Source organism: Plectropomus leopardus, chromosome 4 (genome assembly GCF_026936395.1).
Source record: "Plectropomus leopardus strain MGB_pleo_1.0 chromosome 4, ASM2693639v1, whole genome shotgun sequence".
In the NCBI taxonomy this organism is placed as follows: Eukaryota; Metazoa; Chordata; class Actinopteri; order Perciformes; family Serranidae; genus Plectropomus; species Plectropomus leopardus.
In genome coordinates, this window is record NC_142179.1 from 13,735,001 (window position 1) to 13,753,360 (window position 18,360).

General features: G+C 40.1%; 2 protein-coding genes across 9 annotated transcripts in view; one reads left to right on the forward strand and one right to left on the reverse strand.

Moving 5' to 3' along the window:
* Window positions 1-6,374, forward strand: part of sh2b3 (SH2B adaptor protein 3) — a 72,124-nt gene extending 65,750 nt beyond the window's left edge. For all 3 annotated transcript variants that reach the window (XM_042487672.2, XM_042487671.2, XM_042487673.2), the window contains exons 6-8: window positions 112-326; window positions 639-816; window positions 1,455-6,374. In XM_042487672.2, the coding sequence (XP_042343606.2) occupies window positions 112-326; window positions 639-816; window positions 1,455-1,825 (764 nt within the window). In that variant the 3' untranslated portion in view covers window positions 1,826-6,374. The remainder of the gene's footprint in view (window positions 1-111; window positions 327-638; window positions 817-1,454) is intronic.
* Window positions 6,375-8,106: 1,732 nt separating this feature from the next.
* The window catches only part of atxn2 (ataxin 2), a 44,565-nt gene continuing 34,311 nt past the window's right edge, over window positions 8,107-18,360 (reverse strand). For all 6 annotated transcript variants that reach the window (XM_088076602.1, XM_042487670.2, XM_088076601.1 and 3 more), the window contains 6 exons: window positions 17,901-18,094; window positions 15,752-15,878; window positions 14,799-14,990; window positions 14,496-14,707; window positions 12,639-12,816; window positions 8,107-8,915 (listed from right to left, as the gene is read on the reverse strand). In XM_088076602.1, coding sequence (XP_087932728.1) covers window positions 8,887-8,915; window positions 12,639-12,816; window positions 14,496-14,707; window positions 14,799-14,990; window positions 15,752-15,878; window positions 17,901-18,094 — 932 coding nt within the window. In that variant the 3' untranslated portion in view covers window positions 8,107-8,886. The remainder of the gene's footprint in view (window positions 8,916-12,638; window positions 12,817-14,495; window positions 14,708-14,798; window positions 14,991-15,751; window positions 15,879-17,900; window positions 18,095-18,360) is intronic.

The following is an 18,360-nucleotide window of genomic DNA, read 5'->3' on the forward strand; positions in this document are numbered from 1 at the left end:
TGGAACAAAACATTGCTCAGGTTTCAAAGAGTTAATATGAAAGTATTGATTAGACTAGCTGTATGATATATAAAAATCAAACCATTTTATTTTTCCGTTTCTCCGCTCTAGGCCCTGCTACCTTCACCCTGCCCGAGCTTGCTGTCCAGAAGGCCGATCACTTCCTGTTCTCCTACCCCTGGTTCCACGGGCCCATCTCCCGCGTTAAGGCCGCCCACCTGGTTCAGAGCTCTGGACCGGAGGGACACGGAGTGTTTCTGGTCCGACAGAGCGAGACACGAAGAGGAGACTACGTCCTCACGTTCAACTACCAGGGTAAAGCAAAGGTACGTCTCCTCACATCGTTTACACCAACACTTTACTTCACAATCTGAAGTGGTTAACCAAAAAATGTAGTAATATGAACCCACATTGTTCCTATTTTCACCTGCTCACGTCAAACTGGTGACAACCTCGTTTCTTCACATTGGTAAATATTTGAATGAGGAAGAGTTATACAGACACGCAAAAAAGTGTGAATGCTGCCCTGCAGGAAAAAGCAAAAAACAGATCATGCTCTGACTCGAACTGTATAAAAATGTCTTTTCTTGATGTTTTTCTGAGCTCACGCCTCTGTGTCTCCGTCTCTGTCTCTGCAGCACCTGCGCCTCTCGCTAACAGAATGGGGTCAGTGCAGGGTGCAACACCTGCGCTTTCCCTCTGTTATGGACATGCTCAGCCACTTCCGCCTCTTCCCAATCCCGCTAGAGTGTGGAGCCGCCGGTGCCGTCACACTGTCCAGCTTTGTAGTGGCGGGCTCCAGCCCTCCATCACAGGGTGAGACTCTGCCACTCTGTTTACGTCATTGACTGTTTGGGTTTTAGTTTGGGTTTGGGTCAGTTTTAGAGATGTTGATATGTTCTCAGATTTCAGCAAGTAAGTTAAGTTTGAAACCTGAGCACTTGATTTCTTTCAAAATCAAGGGAGGAAGGCAATAAGCAATGTAAGAAGAAATTTCCCAAAAATTGGCAAGAAATTAGTAAAAAGGAAAGGAAAACAAAAAAAGACATTTAAAAAAATAAACCAAAATAAGGACATTTTTATTTTTTCCCTTGACATTTCCCCTAGCTTTTAAAAAAAAAATAATTTTCTAAATTTAGCAATTTTTCAAGTACTTTGTGGAACATTTTTTACCTTTCTTGCCTTTTGTCCCATGTTTTTGAGATCAATCACACCATTTGCTCAGGGTTCAAAGGTTTAAATACTTGTGAAAGGCATCTGAAAGCCGCACAAGGAAAGTGATGTCACTCCAGGTTTCAAAGAGTTAATATTTCCAAAAGTAATGGAGACTAAAATTACAAAAAAGAAGATTTAGAGTCATCCTTTATTAATGACAATAATGACAATCTCTGTGTTAAGTTCCTGCTTAATGTTAGTTACCAAAACTTTAAATTCCTCTGTTTTTTTAATCTCAGGTCAGCTCTCAGGCGCTCTCCTCGTCCCTTTCTCCCTCCATCGGTGGAGCTCTGAGCCCAGCTTGGCTCACTGCAGTCTGGTCCGCAGCTCCAGTCAGCCCCGCTCCTCCTGCTCCACTAGCACCACCACCAGCACCACTTCCAGTCCCAGCTCTGTGTCCCAGCAGGGAAGCCGCCCTTTCACTCGCACCAACCCCGCCCCTGACCCTCCTCCGCCAGCCCCTGCTCCTCTCCGTCGGAGTGAATCTGTGGGGAGGCGACCCCTGCTGCGCCACCCAAACCCTCACATCCCTCAGCGGGACTCAGACTACGAGCTGGAGCCTGACCGAAGTCGCAAGCGGGCGATAGACAACCAGTACATGTTGCTTTGACCCGCTGACTCCTCCATCATTTCTGACAGACAGCTGTCACCTGTGACACCATCACACACACGTGGTACACACACATTTTGTTACCCAGCTTCACACGTGTGTGAGACTCTCAGAGAGTGCTGATGCTGACGCGATTATAGCAGACTCATGAACATGAGCCAATAAGTCTTTGCCAAAACACACTCACACTCACTCTATCTGTGCCGGGAGTGTGTTTTCCAGCATCAGACACCACAGTGAATGTATTTTTGGGAGTTTTATAATAGGTTTTAATATAATGATTATTCTCCTTTTATTGATGTTGAGGTTCTGTGTGAGAGAGGGAGAGCCACATGGTAGCTGTCCTCGAGCCCGGGCAAAAAAAAAGAAAAAGATTTGAGACATGTTTCTACTCATTTGAATTTAGAGGCGCGCTTGATCAACTTCTTTGGCAAGCTGGTTTAATCAAGTGCTCCTTTAAAAATATTTAAGACATTTACCCTTGACACACAGAAGTTTGTGTGGAGTAAACTCCCATAATTTTACACAAACACAAACGAGAAAGCACTCTTATTTTAGAGTGCCGACATGCTCTATTAGATATTCCTCCTCTTGCGTATTATTATATATTTAAGTGCACAACGCTTTCAGTGCACCTTGGAAACAATGTGTATTTTTTTCTATACACAGATTCTTTTATAGAAAAATTTAAAAAATAAGTAGAAAGGGGAAAACTTGGTTAAAGTCAGCTGGGAAGCTCTTATTAAAAAAAAAAAAAAGTAAAACCTGATACAGAGAACCATAGGAATTATTCACACTTTGCTTTCATCAGCACTGTTCTGTCGCTGTTTGGTGTGTGTGTGTGTGTGTGTGTGTGTGTGTGTGTGTGTGTGTGTGTGTGTGTGTGTGTGTGTGTGTGTGTGTGTGTGTGTGTGTGTGTGTGTGTAATGGTGAGTCCCAGTACACACTGCTAGCTTTTCCAAAATCAGCATCAAGCGTCTTTGTAGTTTCACAAGTTGCATTTCAAGCGCCAAAGGCTTTATGTGCACAAATGAACTTTTAAGTGAACACAGAAATATTTACATTTTCTGCCACAAAATCAAGGAAAATGGAAAAATATCATAACAATTAAATTTAAAGTCCCACTCAAGACACAAATATACTTAAACTAATAATGATTTTGTTGTTGGTTAACCCACAGAACAGATACAAAACTGGATCAGTCAATCAGATGTATGAGGCAACTTTTTATTTGATGTTTGGTGGCTTGTTTGGTAACTGGCGGTGGCTGACACACTAATCTGACAATAATATCTGTTACGTCAGGTTTTGGTAGACAGTGGAGGGAAGCTGCTCACCACCATGTTTCATCAAAACTTCCACTATGCTAATGCTAACTGCTCTGTGAGAAGTCCGCTCTGTGCTGAGATTTCCGGTTTCTTTGCAGTTGTTGTATTGAAGTCTGCTCCCCTGTCTATATACGTTTACTGTATTAGATGGCGACTGGCTTTTGTATTAGTGACGTACATCATTTAGCTTGTACGTTTACATTAGAGATTTTTGGGAAGTGCAAAAACTCCTCCAGCAGAGTAATGTTAAAAACATCTCTAGAGACAAACTTTGCACAAATACACTCCAGTATTGTCAAGGTCCAACATTTTATGAGACATAAACATTAAAGAAAAAAAATTAAGTGGATGGGACTTACACTATTTTTACCATCTTTTATACCATTGGTATAAAGTCAGGTGTGATAGATGAGCAACCATCAGGAAAGCAGATGATTTAAGCTTTTTCTCTGCTTCTCTCTTCTTCTTTTTACTATAATAATTTCACTCCCTTATATTGATTTTGTGGCATTAAAAGTATTGTGTCAACAAAACGAGCACCACCAAGTGAAATTTTGGACACATAAAGCTCACGCAAGCGGCCATCAGAAAAGGTAAACTTGAAAGGCTTCACTCCAAAGAGCGAGAGGAGGAAACACTCAATCTACACACCAAAAACAAGGACGGACTGAATCACTTGGAGGGTCAAAGCTCTGGAAACTTGGGCCCAGGTTTCAGATGAAATAATCTCACATCAAACCTTAAAGGGCTCCTAAAAAATAGAGATGGAGATGTGATGAAACTCCTGCGAGACAGAGGGACACTGAAGTCACAAAAGTGCCTCTGTAGATACAAACATGTATTTTCTTACAGCTTCTTCAGACTTCGTGATTCTGGGAGTAGCATCATGTCTCCAAACATGCTCTTTCACTCATAGCATTAATTATTTTTCTTAGTATTTTCTGCACAGGTTAACAACAGCAGCCAATAGAAAAAACATGGAGGGACTGGGAAAATAGTATGTTTTTACAGGATATATAATAGAACATCCATGTTTTGAATTAGGGACTTTTTGAGGGAGGTTTCGTCTCAGTCAGCAAAGTGTCCAAATGTGTCCTGACATGTTAAACAGCAGCCATCAGTCTTTATCGTCTAGCTTCATGTTTCTGAGCACTTTAATTTTTATGACCAATCAATAATTTTAGGTGCCTTCAGAGTTTGTCATCATACTTTTACAGGTATACTATGCAGGATTTCTTTTTCCAAAAAAACAGTGTTAAGACTCACACAATAATAGGGCTTATTTTCGTTATCAGTTACCCTTATGGGTTTTTTTTTTTAACGATGAATCAATTAGTTGTTTAAAATGTGAATCACAACTTTCCAGAGACCAAAGTGACGTCTTCAGATTGTTACTTTTGTCCAATCAATAGTCCAAAACCCAAACACTTTTCATTTACTATCGTGAAGAAGAAAAGCAGCAAAAAAAAGAAAGAAAATAACTGAAACAACTGACTGATTATCAAAATAATAGGTGATTAATTTTCTTATGATTGACTAATCGTTTATCAACCACTGGTCGCAGGTCTTAAACGAATGTCATCTGTCATCACTGAGGACCCACGAGAAGTGTGTGTTTTTATCTGCAGAGACTGCCTCTGACTTATTCTTATTTTCTTTTTACCGCACAGAAATCCTGCATCCTGCATATTATGTCCTTTAAAGGTTTAAACCACCAGTTTTAAAGCTGCACCGACTATAACAGGCGTACATCTTTCAACTCACGTGTGAATTTCGTTGTCAAGAGCTGAGATACATACATACAAAGGAACACGTCCAAAAATCCATGAAAGTTGCATGTGAGATGTTTCTTCTCATCCACGACCACGTCTGAATTTCCTCAAAAACACCTAAAGAGCTCATTTGTACACCAAAATGTTTGTGTTTCTGACTCGTAAACCTCGTCTCTCCTCACAGAAAAACACTGAATATCCCAGAAACAGTGACATGTTTTCCTCATAAAATTAGTAGTTTGATGCCACTTTCTGTAATTTTGTTTCAGTAGCTGAAGCTTCTCTTGCATTAGCGACAGGGTGCGTCTTGGAAATAGTTTGCTAGGAATTGTCTGTCTTCTAACTTGCTTTAACACTAACTTAAGCAGTTGATTAGCCTCAGTATTTCTGCGTTTAACATTTGGTTTAGACCTGATTCTCTCTGCGCTCTCTCTCTCCTCCGGTGTTTTATTTTTATAACAGAAATACATAAAATCCGCTGTGATTAACTCCTCTCGTAGCGCAATAAGTCAGCTTTTGTCTACCAAAGGAACATTTTTACAATGGTTGTGTAGTTCTCTTTGATCATGATCAAGACTGACATCTTTAAAATGTTTATAAGGGGAACAAAAACAAGGATGTTTTTGGCAAAAGTACGGTTGGTCTTCCTGCCTTTATGTGCTCGAGTCTAAACAAACCCCTCATCACTTCTCTGTTTTATTTCTGCTAAAGGAAAGCAACGGTAACAACTGTTTTGACTATCAGTCCACTCTCTTTGCTGATTTATATATATTTTTTTACTTTTAGGGAGAATGACTGTGCCTTTGCCAGAAAGCTGCTGTTGCTTTTCCCCTTTTCGAAAGCTCAGGGTGTGATGTGGTGCAGAACTTGTGTAGTGCAATATCAGAGAGACGCTCCCAATTTCACACCTTTTATTTTTTTAATGTATGAAAGAAGCGATCTGAGGTTTCCAGATGGATAAATTTAGTAAGAATTCAATGTTTGCACCTGCTCATAAGACCGAAGAAAATATATTTGATGAATGCCAAAGTTCCCAGAAAAAAATGCAATATTTAAAACCAGGGCTACCACATTTTCCAACTGCTTTTTGTTTTGTGTCATGGTTCAATCTAATTTCTCTGCAAGAATCGAGTTAACGCTCAAGAAGATCTCTGTATAACTCAGGTGTGTTTAACCGTCAACATCCGCTCCAGCAACACCTTTGGGCTCCCCCGTATGTTTATTTTAAAAATTTCCAGTTGGTGAATGTAATGTGTTCTCAATACTGTTCATCCTGTTTGTTAACTTAGCACTGTAAACATTCCCAATCAACCTGACACCACAACTGCTTTTTAAAACCTGTCATTGTGTTTGCATACTTTTCAGTTAGAAGTATCTAAATTATATTAAATATATATCAACTGTATATTTGACTTTTTGTAAAATAAACCTAACCAAAAAAAAAAGTGACTCACGTGATCAGATTGTGATTTCCGTGTGCAGTCTCTCTGAAGTCTCGGCATCACGTTGATCTCCAAACACCTGTTGAATGAGGTCACAGGTAAATGATGCTGTTTTAAAGGGACAGTTCACCCAAAATTTAGAATCAACATTTTTCCTCTTACCTGTAGTGCTGTTGTGTCAGTTGCTGAGTGCTGAGATATCAGCTGTAAAGATGTCTGCCTTCTCTTTAATGTAATGGAGCTAGATAAATGGCACTCTGTGGCGCTCAAAGCGCCACAAAAACGCATTTGAAAAACTTTTTCCAGAAATCACAAAAGATAATCCACAGACCTTGTTGTGAGCAGTTTGATGCAGGAACATATGGTCACTTCTGGCTCCAAAAATCCAAGACATCAAAACTTGAACGGATACTTTTAAACCAGGTCTGTCGCAGCGGTGTGCAGACTGCGTGGAGAGATAAAAAGTTTTAAGGTGTTCCCGAGCTCCCCGGCCGTCAACAAACCAATGAGGAACATCACGGTTATTTCCTGCAGTCTGTGGTTTGGATCTTTACAGTGTGCGTGTTTCTCTGTGCAGTCCTCCCACTGTCTCAGATGATGTCCTTGCCAACTTCATGCAGCCGCAGGCTGACACGGGAGCGCCGTTACCTTGATTAGGCTCACCTGGGCCTTCCAGGCTATAAAAGCTGCTGCGGGTGTTGGCTCGCTCTCTCCCTCCCTTCAGCAGGTATCCGCCCTGCATTAATGCTTTTTGGTTTTGCACCTTCTAGCACCTCCGCAGCACACCTGACACACGTCCATGCATATGTCATATGCATGTCGACTGTTTAATTCGCCCTTTGAAACCTGCATCATTACTTTTCTTGTGCAGCATTAGAACAAGGACATAAACAAGTATTCATTAATTGGGTTGTTTTCTTTTGAAAACACAGAAATAAAGACAATGAGCAACTTGGCAAAAAGTGTTCAGCAAATTGTGAGAAATTATTGGATTTAGAATATTATTATTATGTAAAAGATAGAGCTAGAGAGAGATAAAAAAAGAAGCACATTAAGCAAAAATTTTCCAAGTAATTTCCTTGTTTGTTTTTACCTTCTTTTTTTTTTTTTAAAAAAAAAAAAAAGAAATTCAGTATATTTTTGGTAATTTTGGATTATTGAGTGATTTCTTTTTAAGTTGCTCATTGTCTTCTCCCCGTGTTTTTGAAAGAATCAAACCAATTTGCTAAATAAATCTTTTGTGCAAACACCCTACTTGTCACAATAACAGAGCCAGTTTGTAACTTCACCCAACAGCAAACTGATATTCACCCACACTGTAGAGGCATTATATCTAAAACTCGTGTCTACAGCATGATTTCTGACTTTTCTCCACCTATTTAAGTCCAGCGGGACAATTTCTACTCTTTTGTCTCAGACATAATTTTGTACATCCTCAGTGGAACCAGCCACGATACATCGAGTACACTTCATATATTGCCTACCACTACTTTACTGTAATGCAGCCTTTAAAACCAGGAAAAAACACATTTATTACAATATCCAAAATCTACAATATTTACACTTGTATCATGATATTGATGTAATATTTACATATTGCCCTAATGTTAACATGTTCTATAAGAAACCCAAAATACAAGCATGAACCTAAAAACAAGCATAATATAAGAGCTTTGGACAGAACTTTAGTGCCTATGTTCATGTAAAGAAGCACCAGATGCAATGCAACCACAGAGCCATTCAGTTTTTAAAACTTTTTTATTGTTTTTAAATTTTTTTGCTCATTTTTTAAATTATTTATATTATCTACAAAGTAAAAGTTTTAACTTAAAAGTTACATAAGGGTCAGGTGAGAAGTGGGATCTGATCACCTCAGCCATTATAATTTCATAAATAACGTTTCTCCTGTCCTCTCGGCTGCCGAAAACGTGTTTATTTCACAGGAAGCTTCTTGTCATGTTTCGTTTTTAGTTTGGTTAGAAACCTGTCATGTAGTCTGGAAACAAACGCAGCACATAGCAGCAGCAATAAACAGTAAGATTAATACTGTCTAACAGTTGGAAGATTTTTTTTTTCTTCAAAACAAGGTGCAGACAAAATACAAGTTCCAGTTGAATTTTCTTATTCACTCTCACTGATTAGTTTCTCTCATTCTCTCTTTCACTTGGCAAGCTGACTCATGTTGCAATTTGGGACCCCTGAAAGTGTGTGGGTGTTTCTGTTTGTGTGTGTATGTGTGTGTGTGTGTGTGTGTGAACAGGGGCTGAATAAGAGGAGTCTTGCCCATTGAAACTCTCTAGCTCGTTAAAACATGTCACTGCATCAACCTGTTAACATTCTCTTATTGCCTAGTCTGGGAGGGAGGGAGGGAGAGAGAAAAGCTGATGTGAAGCATGTCTGGTGAGGATGAGGAAAGAGAGGAGAGGGAGGGCTCTCATTCTCTTCATCGCCTGGTTATGAAGGCTCTGGTTGAGAAGCGGGACACAGAGCGGGTCCCTCGGCTCGCTGGCGCCCTCTATCTACAGCTGCTGCTGATGATGAGGTTGCACTGCAGGGACGAGACAAAATGGGGGAAATGTGAAGTTAATGGATTGTTTACAATTACACAGTAAAGGCTGGGTTCCTGCAGCTTCAAGAAAGGTAGATTTAAGACTATTTTAGCACCACTCAGAATTGAGTTTAAGGCCAATTTTCTAATAACCAAACTTGAAGGGCAATTTTATTTTGCCCAAATACTAATTGTAACATAAAACATGACTTTTGAAAAAAAAAAAAAAAAAAGTCAGATTGTCTATGTCGAATGCTGGAAAAACAACCCTTAGAGTGGAACACATGCAAGACAATGAACAAACTACATTATCATTTAGTTTACAGACAGAAGGACGATTTTCTGGGAAGTTTTGTGTTTCTCAACCTGCATGTGAGATTCCACTATTTGGATTCCCACCATGACGAGTTTAAGAAAAAGAATTTCTTAAATTATTTAACAAAAAAAATAGATGTCACCAATTCTTTTGAGAAACAATGCAACAATTTATAAAATCTTACTTCCCATGTATGAGCATTTCTAAGACTTTTGAATACCATTTATGGTCTTATTTTTAGATTAATGAATTCAATGCCGATACTTTTTAAGAATCTACAGGAACCCTGTAAAGGGTAATGTATGCAAAAGATAAAATTTGGGGGGCATTCACTTTATGGGATAGATTCTCATTTTTTAACGTGTCTCTTAAGGTAATAGCAGGGTGTGTGCGGGTATCAGACACTTAAATCTAAGGCTTTTGAAGACCCTTTGAAGACACTTTTTACCCAAATTTAAGACGAATAATCTTTTTCTTAATCAAGTATTGCAGGTAGGTATAAAGGTAAGTAAACATGCTGCCTGTGCAGAGGCAGGTTTTCTGGAGGAATATGGTTACTTCAGTGAATAAACTATATTGTGCAAACAGGTCAGTGCAAGCCTGAACTAAACAGACAGTGTATGTCATGTTTTAGTGGAAGGTAGGAAGGTATTTGTAATATCAGAAATGTGGACTTCACGAAGAAGAACCAAACAAATTTAAACAAAAATGACTCAAAAGACTGATCAATAATCCTTTTTCAAGCATACATGAAAGCTGGACTTTGACATGTACCTGAAAGATTAACCATGAATTTTAGGGAAATTAAATTGTCACTTTTACCATCATACACATATTTTTGCAATTTTTTATATTACTTTAATTTTTAAATGTTTGTTCTTGTCTTGGTTTGGATACTGATTTGATTTGCAGTATTTGTTTTGTATTGTTCCTGTTTTACCAACTACTTTTTTGTTTCTTCTCCACTGAATGAACTACATATTTACATCTTTTCTATCTATTCAATAAACAGATTGTGGAAAAGCTGCAACCCGATGCCCAACACTTGCTGCAGCTGATGAGCTACAAATAAAAGTTGAACTTGCTTCGACTTTTTTCAGCGCTCCAATGATGCTGACACTCAGCAAGCTTTATGTGCATTATGGCACACGCAGGGCGACGAAATATCATATTAAAATGAGGCACAGACAGTGATCAAAAGCAAAGATACTTTTCTGATTAAATACAAACTTAAATGGCTTTCGGTGCGTTGCTTTGTGGTAAGTAGCAGACACACTCAGCCCTGTCAAGACTTGACTACATTAACAAGCGTCTGAGCGACACATCAGCTGCAACTTGGTGATAATGTAGCCGGCCATGCTGTTACTGCAGTGTGAACAAAGCATAAAGCTTCAGCAGCTTCAGTTCAAAAATTAAGTGGGCCTTTAGCAAGATTCTCTCTTTTTGTTTCGTAAACACTGTCTGGAGAAACAGAGGGAATTACACACCATAAATACAAACTTTGGGCAGTGGATATGGACAGATTGTCAGAGGAGAGTCCACCCACAGCTTCACCTCTTGATAATATCTCGTCAATAAATACTGCCAGCACAAATTAGGCTTTTTTCAGTCTGTTCCTCTGGTGGATGTGATTGTTAGATCCGCTGTGAGATCCAGTTAGCCATCTGGAGTCACAATGGACTCATAAATTGTGGCTGATCAGCATGGACTGTAAATTTCTTCTTACTGGGACTGTCAGGGCTTAATTTTGCTAATGTAAGGGGTTTGTCTATATTTCAAATAACGACTGCGTCTATCCAGGTCAAACCATCTAACTGACATCTGTATATTTATCACATGAAAATAAAGTAACGAGGGGCATTAATGACCAAGCATTACTGTTCCACATGACGAGAGCGGTTTCAACCACAGGTGCTTTTTGTGTGCACATTTGTTTTCTGTCTCCATCACTAGCACCCACGACTGTTTCTCGTTGTCTGAGTCGACCACACAAGGTAGCCTGAGGGACCTCAAGTTTTACTGCTGCATCTCATTGGCTTGTTCTTTTTGGCAGTTTGTCTAACGGCTCAGACACACCTAACCAACTTTAAAAAACTAGTGGTGACAAAGGCTGACTGCCTCACATCTCCTGTGTCACGGCCAAAAATTGGCACCTGAATACACCGCAACCACAGCCAACAGCCAACTAGTCTGTATTTGTCATTCAAAAAGAGAAACAAGACGACTGATAGGAGGGATTCAAGATGCTAGTTAGCCAGTTTGCACGTTAATCACCTTTTGTTAAATAAAACCAAAACAAACGCATCTCATTTAACAAGTGTGTTTTCATCTCACATTAGCTGTTTGTTTAGTTTCCTTACTTCTACTTCTCTTATGTGCTGAGTGTAACTACCAATCAGACTTATCTCTCTCAAGCCTCATTCCCACTGCACAAAAAAAACACCCACGAACATCTGGTTTATTAATGCAATCAGCATTCACACCCAGGTCAAATGACTCTGCAGCAGACACGGTTTTTATCGCCTCCAGCTCCGATCGGCTTTGATGGGAACATAACACCCAGATGAACGCAGTAATTTTAGCTCCTTAACTGAAGAGATGCAATGATGTGCTGTCACTAATTACTGTCCTTCTCCTCCTAAAGCAGTGCTAAAAAATCGATCCAAATATATCTGCACCGAGTTTGCAAGGGGGACGAAGAAAAGAAACCACTGAAAGGTTTTCAAAGATCTCTGTTCCTGCTTCTTTCTACTGTTTACTTGTTCTCCTGCACGTCTGTGATGTCGCACAGACAGACCAACAAAGCAACACACACACACACAGGCCAGCTAACAGAAGGGCAGATTCACTCTCCAGAGGTGTTCAGAGGCAGGGAATGCAGCAAATTGCTCATATTTAGCGGGTTTACCCGTGCTTAAAAAACCTGCGTGCACATGCTAATTTTAGCGGTAAAGCAGTATCACTGACGCGGTAGGCTCTGCAGGCTCTGATGCAGATTCAACATGCTGGAAAAAAAAGAGCCACCATCTGTTGTCGTTTTTTGAAAAGACCCAAAATGTAAACTGTATGCAGATTATTTGATTACTATAAGCAAATTATTCAAACAGCATTTGTACAGAAAATCGATCTTTTTGATATAAGAGGTTGATTACGATGTCATGATGTGGATATCTTTTGCATTGTGCAAAAAAATGTATCTTCATTGATCAATTTGACATTTCAGCCAGACTCGTAAAGGGTTAATCACTCAGATGCCTTAATGTGCATGTACACAAGTATAAACAACACCTAGTAAGAAACAATGACAAGCGTATCATGCAGATCCCTTTACTTAAGAGGGGGAAAAATAGTGCATATATCCCTGACTCCACCCGGCTGGAGTGTGCTAGTTAATAAAATAAACTTACCTTGTGGATGTGCCAGGTAGGAGAAATGTGTGGTGGAGGAAACGGGAATGGGGTTGAGGGCAGTCTGGGGCATGGGAGGCTGCGGACCCCCTGGAGGACCCTGGGTAGCCATAAGCATCATCGTGGGATGGGTCTGTGCCGGGTGGTGAGACTGCACTATACCAGACTGCATATGGGCCTGCGTGTGACAGAAAGTGTTAAAGTGTGTGCGACAGCAAGAGCAAAAGTGAGAACGCCAGTGAGAGACAAACAGTCAAGTTAATAATAAAAAAAAAAAGACGAGCATCGAGGCCACAACATTCACAGCTCCTGTCTGTGTGTTACTGACGGCAGCAGCATGAATGGAAACTGTGGTTAAGACCTGTGGACAATTTCTGTGTGTGGATGACAAAATAAAGCATGACGCACACCATCCCTCTGGTGATAAATAAAATGATAAATAATCTCTGTTCAAACGACAAATTGAACTGCAGAACTCAACAACATCAATCCATCAAATACAGTAAGAACAAGTCTGCAGGCATTCTGCTCATTTTTAACCACAGGCAGAAAGATGCATTGTTACTATTTAAAAGCTCTGTAAGGAATTTTGGTTTTAGGTAACAACATAAATATATTGTTTGAAATATTTTTCAATGCCAACAAGTGTACAATTGTTAAAAAGGTCAATAGTTTGACAAATAAAAGTGTTTTCTCTTTATAAATTTAGATACAATCAATATTTGTCTCATGTTTGTGCAGCAAGAGTCAGAAGACAATTAGCCAGCTAAGCGTGACACAAGAAGCAGAGAGAAGTGACAAGTCTGGCTCTCTTTAAACTTAGCTCACTAATTAACAGGTTGTATCTGATTTGTTCAATACATACACAGAGAGAAATGTAAAAAAAAAAAAAGAAGAAGTGATTTTTGTGTTTTTAAAAGGAAGTTAGTGCTACTTTTTGTGTTCCCACATGCTGTGCAATAATATTTGTATACTTGAAAAAAGACACTGACGCTTTTAGTCACCTCTCTGTTAGCTCTGCTTAGTTTGTGCTAAATGTATGCTCGTGTCTATTCTGCAAAGGTGGGTGGTGCTTTTTGTGGTTGGCTTTCGTCAGGGTGGGTTCCACAACCAGGAACCACTGATTCCCGGAGCCATCCGGAAACTTGGACAATTATAAAGCAGCAGCCAAAATTGTAAGAAAACACAAAAAAACGACTAAAACACAGTGTACAGGTTAAAGGAACTGATGGGGGCACATTTCACTGAAGTTTCACCTAATATAGTTTCCATGTGACAAATAAATGACTGATTAATATTTCTACATTTTTTCGACAAAAATACAACACACCATGTGTTTATTAAAATTATCATGTGTAAATATTAATAATGGACATACAGCATCTGTATAATAAATGTTTTTATAATATATAGATATATTTTTTATTATTTAATTGAATCCGTTTTTGTCCGATTTTTATCCTCATTTATAACTCAATCACTTTTTTTCCCTTTTTCTCTTCTGATTCTTGAGTGGCTATGAATTCCACAATGTGGGATTAATAAAGTCTCATTTTAGCAAATAATAGTTTATAAATCTGTACAGCATTTTTGTGCAGCAGCTCTGTCTGTAGCGTGGATTACAGAACACAGTCAATGAACTTAGGTTCTGGTATACAGGCTCTCTGTACAGGCACTAAGGCAAAATACCTGACAAACTCACCGAAATGGCAAGACTGTACAGAATCTCTATGTACGCCTGTTTGTTAAGAAATAGTTGTGCTACTTGTTGTCAGATTTTCACTTCTGTCTATGTTCAGATTAAACAAAGATACAATGCTCCAAGTAGTTAGACATAAGCCAAAGGCTGTGACCTACCTGCTGCACGTGTGCCATGTGGTTGTGGTTGTAGCCGTGCTGCACCTGCTGCGGGTGGATATAGACCGTCTGCTGGGCAGAAGGGAACGATGCCTGGGGAGACTGAGGATTGGGCCCCGGGGTCATGGAGGGGGGAGTGGGGGCCAAGGCAGAGTACATCTGCTGCTGCGGGGCCTGGTTGGCCAGGTGGAGGGCCTGGGCTGCTGCTGCCGCTACGACACACAAATACACACTAATAGAGACACAAAACTACTATACAACAGTACTGCAGTGCTCTGTTTGAAACAAGGCAGGACAGGTCACCTGCTGCTGCCTGTGGGTGCTGTGGGTGCTGGACTGGGCTGGCAGCTGGGTGGTTAGGAGGACCTCCATGTTGTGGGGGACCACCCTGCTGGCCTTGGCCTGTAGGCGTGGCAGAAGGCTGGGGGTGCTGCGCGTGAGGGTGCAAGGTGGCGCTGGGATGGGGGTACTGCTGAGGCATTGGCCCTGGAGACACTGTGAGACACCAGTCAGTTTAACACTTTAACATTCCTTTGACATACTTCATAAATATGGTAATTTAGTACATTTCTTTTAGACAAGTTGGAAAACCTAGTTGGAACAAATCAACTTGTATGAGTTGTAAACTTAGAAACTTGTGTTTATAATTATGGCAATAAAGGTTAAATTACCTTATCTCTGAATAAAGTTTTTCACATTATTTAAAAGGAATTTTGAGGTGTTCTGTAGCGTTACTATAATCACAAACACATGGGGTTTTTTTTTTTAGCTTTTATTGCCTTTAATTGACAGGACAGTGTGAGCGTGAAAGGGGGAGAAAGAGCGGGGAGACATGCAGCAAAGGGCCGAGGCCAGACTTGAACCCGCGGCCACTGCGGCGAGGACACAGCCTCTGTACATGGGGTGCCGCTCTATCCACTGAGCCACCGGGCGCCCCATGAACACGTTTTTAGGTTAATTACTAGGAAAAATTGCACTGGTCCAAAAACTTTCCGCTTTATTTAAAAGGAATTTTAAAGTGTTAAAGTGTTATGACCTTTTCTTGTCATTTTTAGTATTAGGCGATTTCTGCATTAAGATTATTCGTCCATTGAAATGAACAGAAAAAAACGTGACTACAAGTAAAAATTAAATTGGTCTGACAAAATTTCCACTTTATTTAAAAGGAATTTTAAAGTGTGATGTAAGGGTGAAAGGTATGAAAACACATTCTGGCGCAGTGCATGTGAGCATACACACACGGTGTGCTGACGTACCATACATGGTGTGTGTCTGCTCTGGGTACTGTGTAGTTGAGGAAGAGACGAGGGTGGGTTGGCCGTGTGTGGGAGGCGCCATCATCCTGGCACTGCCCTGCATTACTGGACTGAACACATGCTGCGCCTGGAAGACACATGAGGACAGAAGACAACATCAGCATCAGAGTCCGTGTGTGTAACTCAGTCATTTGAGCATGGTTTTGTCCTTGCCTATGGCTCCGTATTAGTGATGCAGACTATAATGAGGCATCCAGCATCAAATACTGAAAACATCAAGTACCAAAAAATGATATTAAACACCTGGTTTGATCAAATATTTCCTGATTAAATTCAAATGTTGCCATTTTTAGACGGTATTTTATCACAGCAATGTTCATGTGTGACTGTGTGTCAAGACAATATGCAACATCTACGGAGGATGGCTCCTTCAGCTTAGGCTGCTACCCCCGCGACCTGACCCCGGATAAGCGGTAGACAGTGGATGGATGGATAGCTTCTTCAGTGATGTTGATACGTTTTTGATGCAGTCAGTCCCAGGGACCCACGCGTGGTCATTTGAGTGAGTCCTACAGGGTTCACACCCATTTTCATGGACAAAATTTCAAAACTTTTCCATGACTTTTGAATGAGGGGCTGAGAGAGAGCGACAGAGCGAGAAACCTATGGATGGTAAACGAAACGTCACATACTGACACATTAAAGCCAAATTATGCCGACAGAAACAAGTTATCCACAGAAAATGACTGAAACAATTTCATTCCACTCAACAAATCCCATGACTTTTCCAAAACTTTCAATAATTTTTACTAATTACATGACTTTTTCAGACCTGCAAAAGGTGATTGAGAGATTCCATGACCTTTCAAGGTTCTCCATGACTGTGAGAAACCTGGTCCTAGGGAAACTGAGTGGCTGCATGATTATGGCCAAAATGATCATTTTCACGTTATGGTACATTCCTAAGGTTCTTTCTCGCAGTGCACCTCCTAAAAACAGAATATAAATACAACTGTACCAAAACTTTATACTAAAAATTAAATCAACAGAGTTCTGCTTTGAATTTTTTCACCTGAATTCACTGCACCTCATGGCAAATTATAAAAACAACTGCACCTAAAATATAACCTAAGTAGAAATAAATATGCTGTTACAGAATACAACCAATTGAAAACAGTTTATTGTACAAACATCTAATGCAGTCACAGCTGCATGTGACTGCATTAATTATGTTCATCTGTCTTTGGAGCTAGATGGATACAGTGAAGCACTGTGCAGCGTCACTGTTATGGATTTTGGAGTCAACCCTGGACAAGGACAAGGATTCAATGACGCAATGCAAAGTAACATTAGTGACGGTCGGGCAGGTGATGAATCTGTGCAAAGCACTGGAATGAAAACAATGACACATCACCGATAGCACGATTGTACAATTCAAAACACAAGATTCATCAGTGGTATCTGTGACAAAAGAAATACTTTCAAAATAACACGAGATGCCGTAGTTTCTATGATTTCAACATGGATGTGCTGTTCACAATGTAGTATTGTAAGAGAAAATAATAGGGTGCCATGCCCCAACACATCGACTGTGAGTTTACTGCATCTTTTTGTGAATGTCAGGGACAAAGATCGCATACCTAGCAACATCAATGCTTCTTTAAAAAAAGATACCGTAGGAAAACCTGCATACATCTCTCATAAGTGTTTTAATACCTAATTAAGTTGTTTTCAGTTTAATCTAATCTCTTTTTCCCTCCCTCTTTCATTATCTCATCCTATTTCTCCCACTTAATTGTATAGTAAGTTTTATTAATGTTAACGGCAATAAAGCTAAATGAAATTCCATCACTTTTTAATATGTGGTCATTATGTTTCCCTTTAACACCCTGAAGCCAGTCTCCTAACTGCCTCTTTGTTCCTGCACTTGTTCTGTCACAGCCTGCTTTCAAACAGGTAACAGCACTCCAGATATCAGATGTGAAGACAAACTGGCATGTTGTCAAGCTGCTGGACCGCAGGCATCTGTCAGACTAATGGCTTAGTGGTGAACAGCTGGGAGAGATAGAGACTGGCAGCACTAGCTGACAGTACCAGAATCGCTGTAATGGTTACATGTGGCGCCTGCTGGGCTGAATGAACTGCTTACCTGTGACTGGTAATGCGTCATCTGCTGGACCAGCGGCTGACTGGTGAACTGCTGAGGGCTGCAGGTGAAGTACTGAGCAGAGTAGGCGGGGCTCGGTGCTACTATAGGGGGTCCTGCAGCCGTCGCCGGGTGCATCATGGTGGGCGTGCCTTGTGGGTGGTGCTGGTCTGACCTCTGCTGGGGCATGTTGGGTACTGGAAAGTCATGAGGATATTTCATGGGGAAGAAGTTTTGTTTAATATTGATAAATCTGAACGAAGCAGAATCGTGGAGGAGTTTTAAAAAAAAAAAAAAAGGGTACTGCTGGTTTTGTAGCAACCGAATTGTCCAGAATGTAATACAACTGGTGATAAAAAAAATAGCCGTTTTTTAAAAAATATGGTTACATTTGGAGAAATTTATGAAGAGAAGTAAAACTTGATCAAAAACATCCAATGTAACGTATGTCTTTTTTTAAACC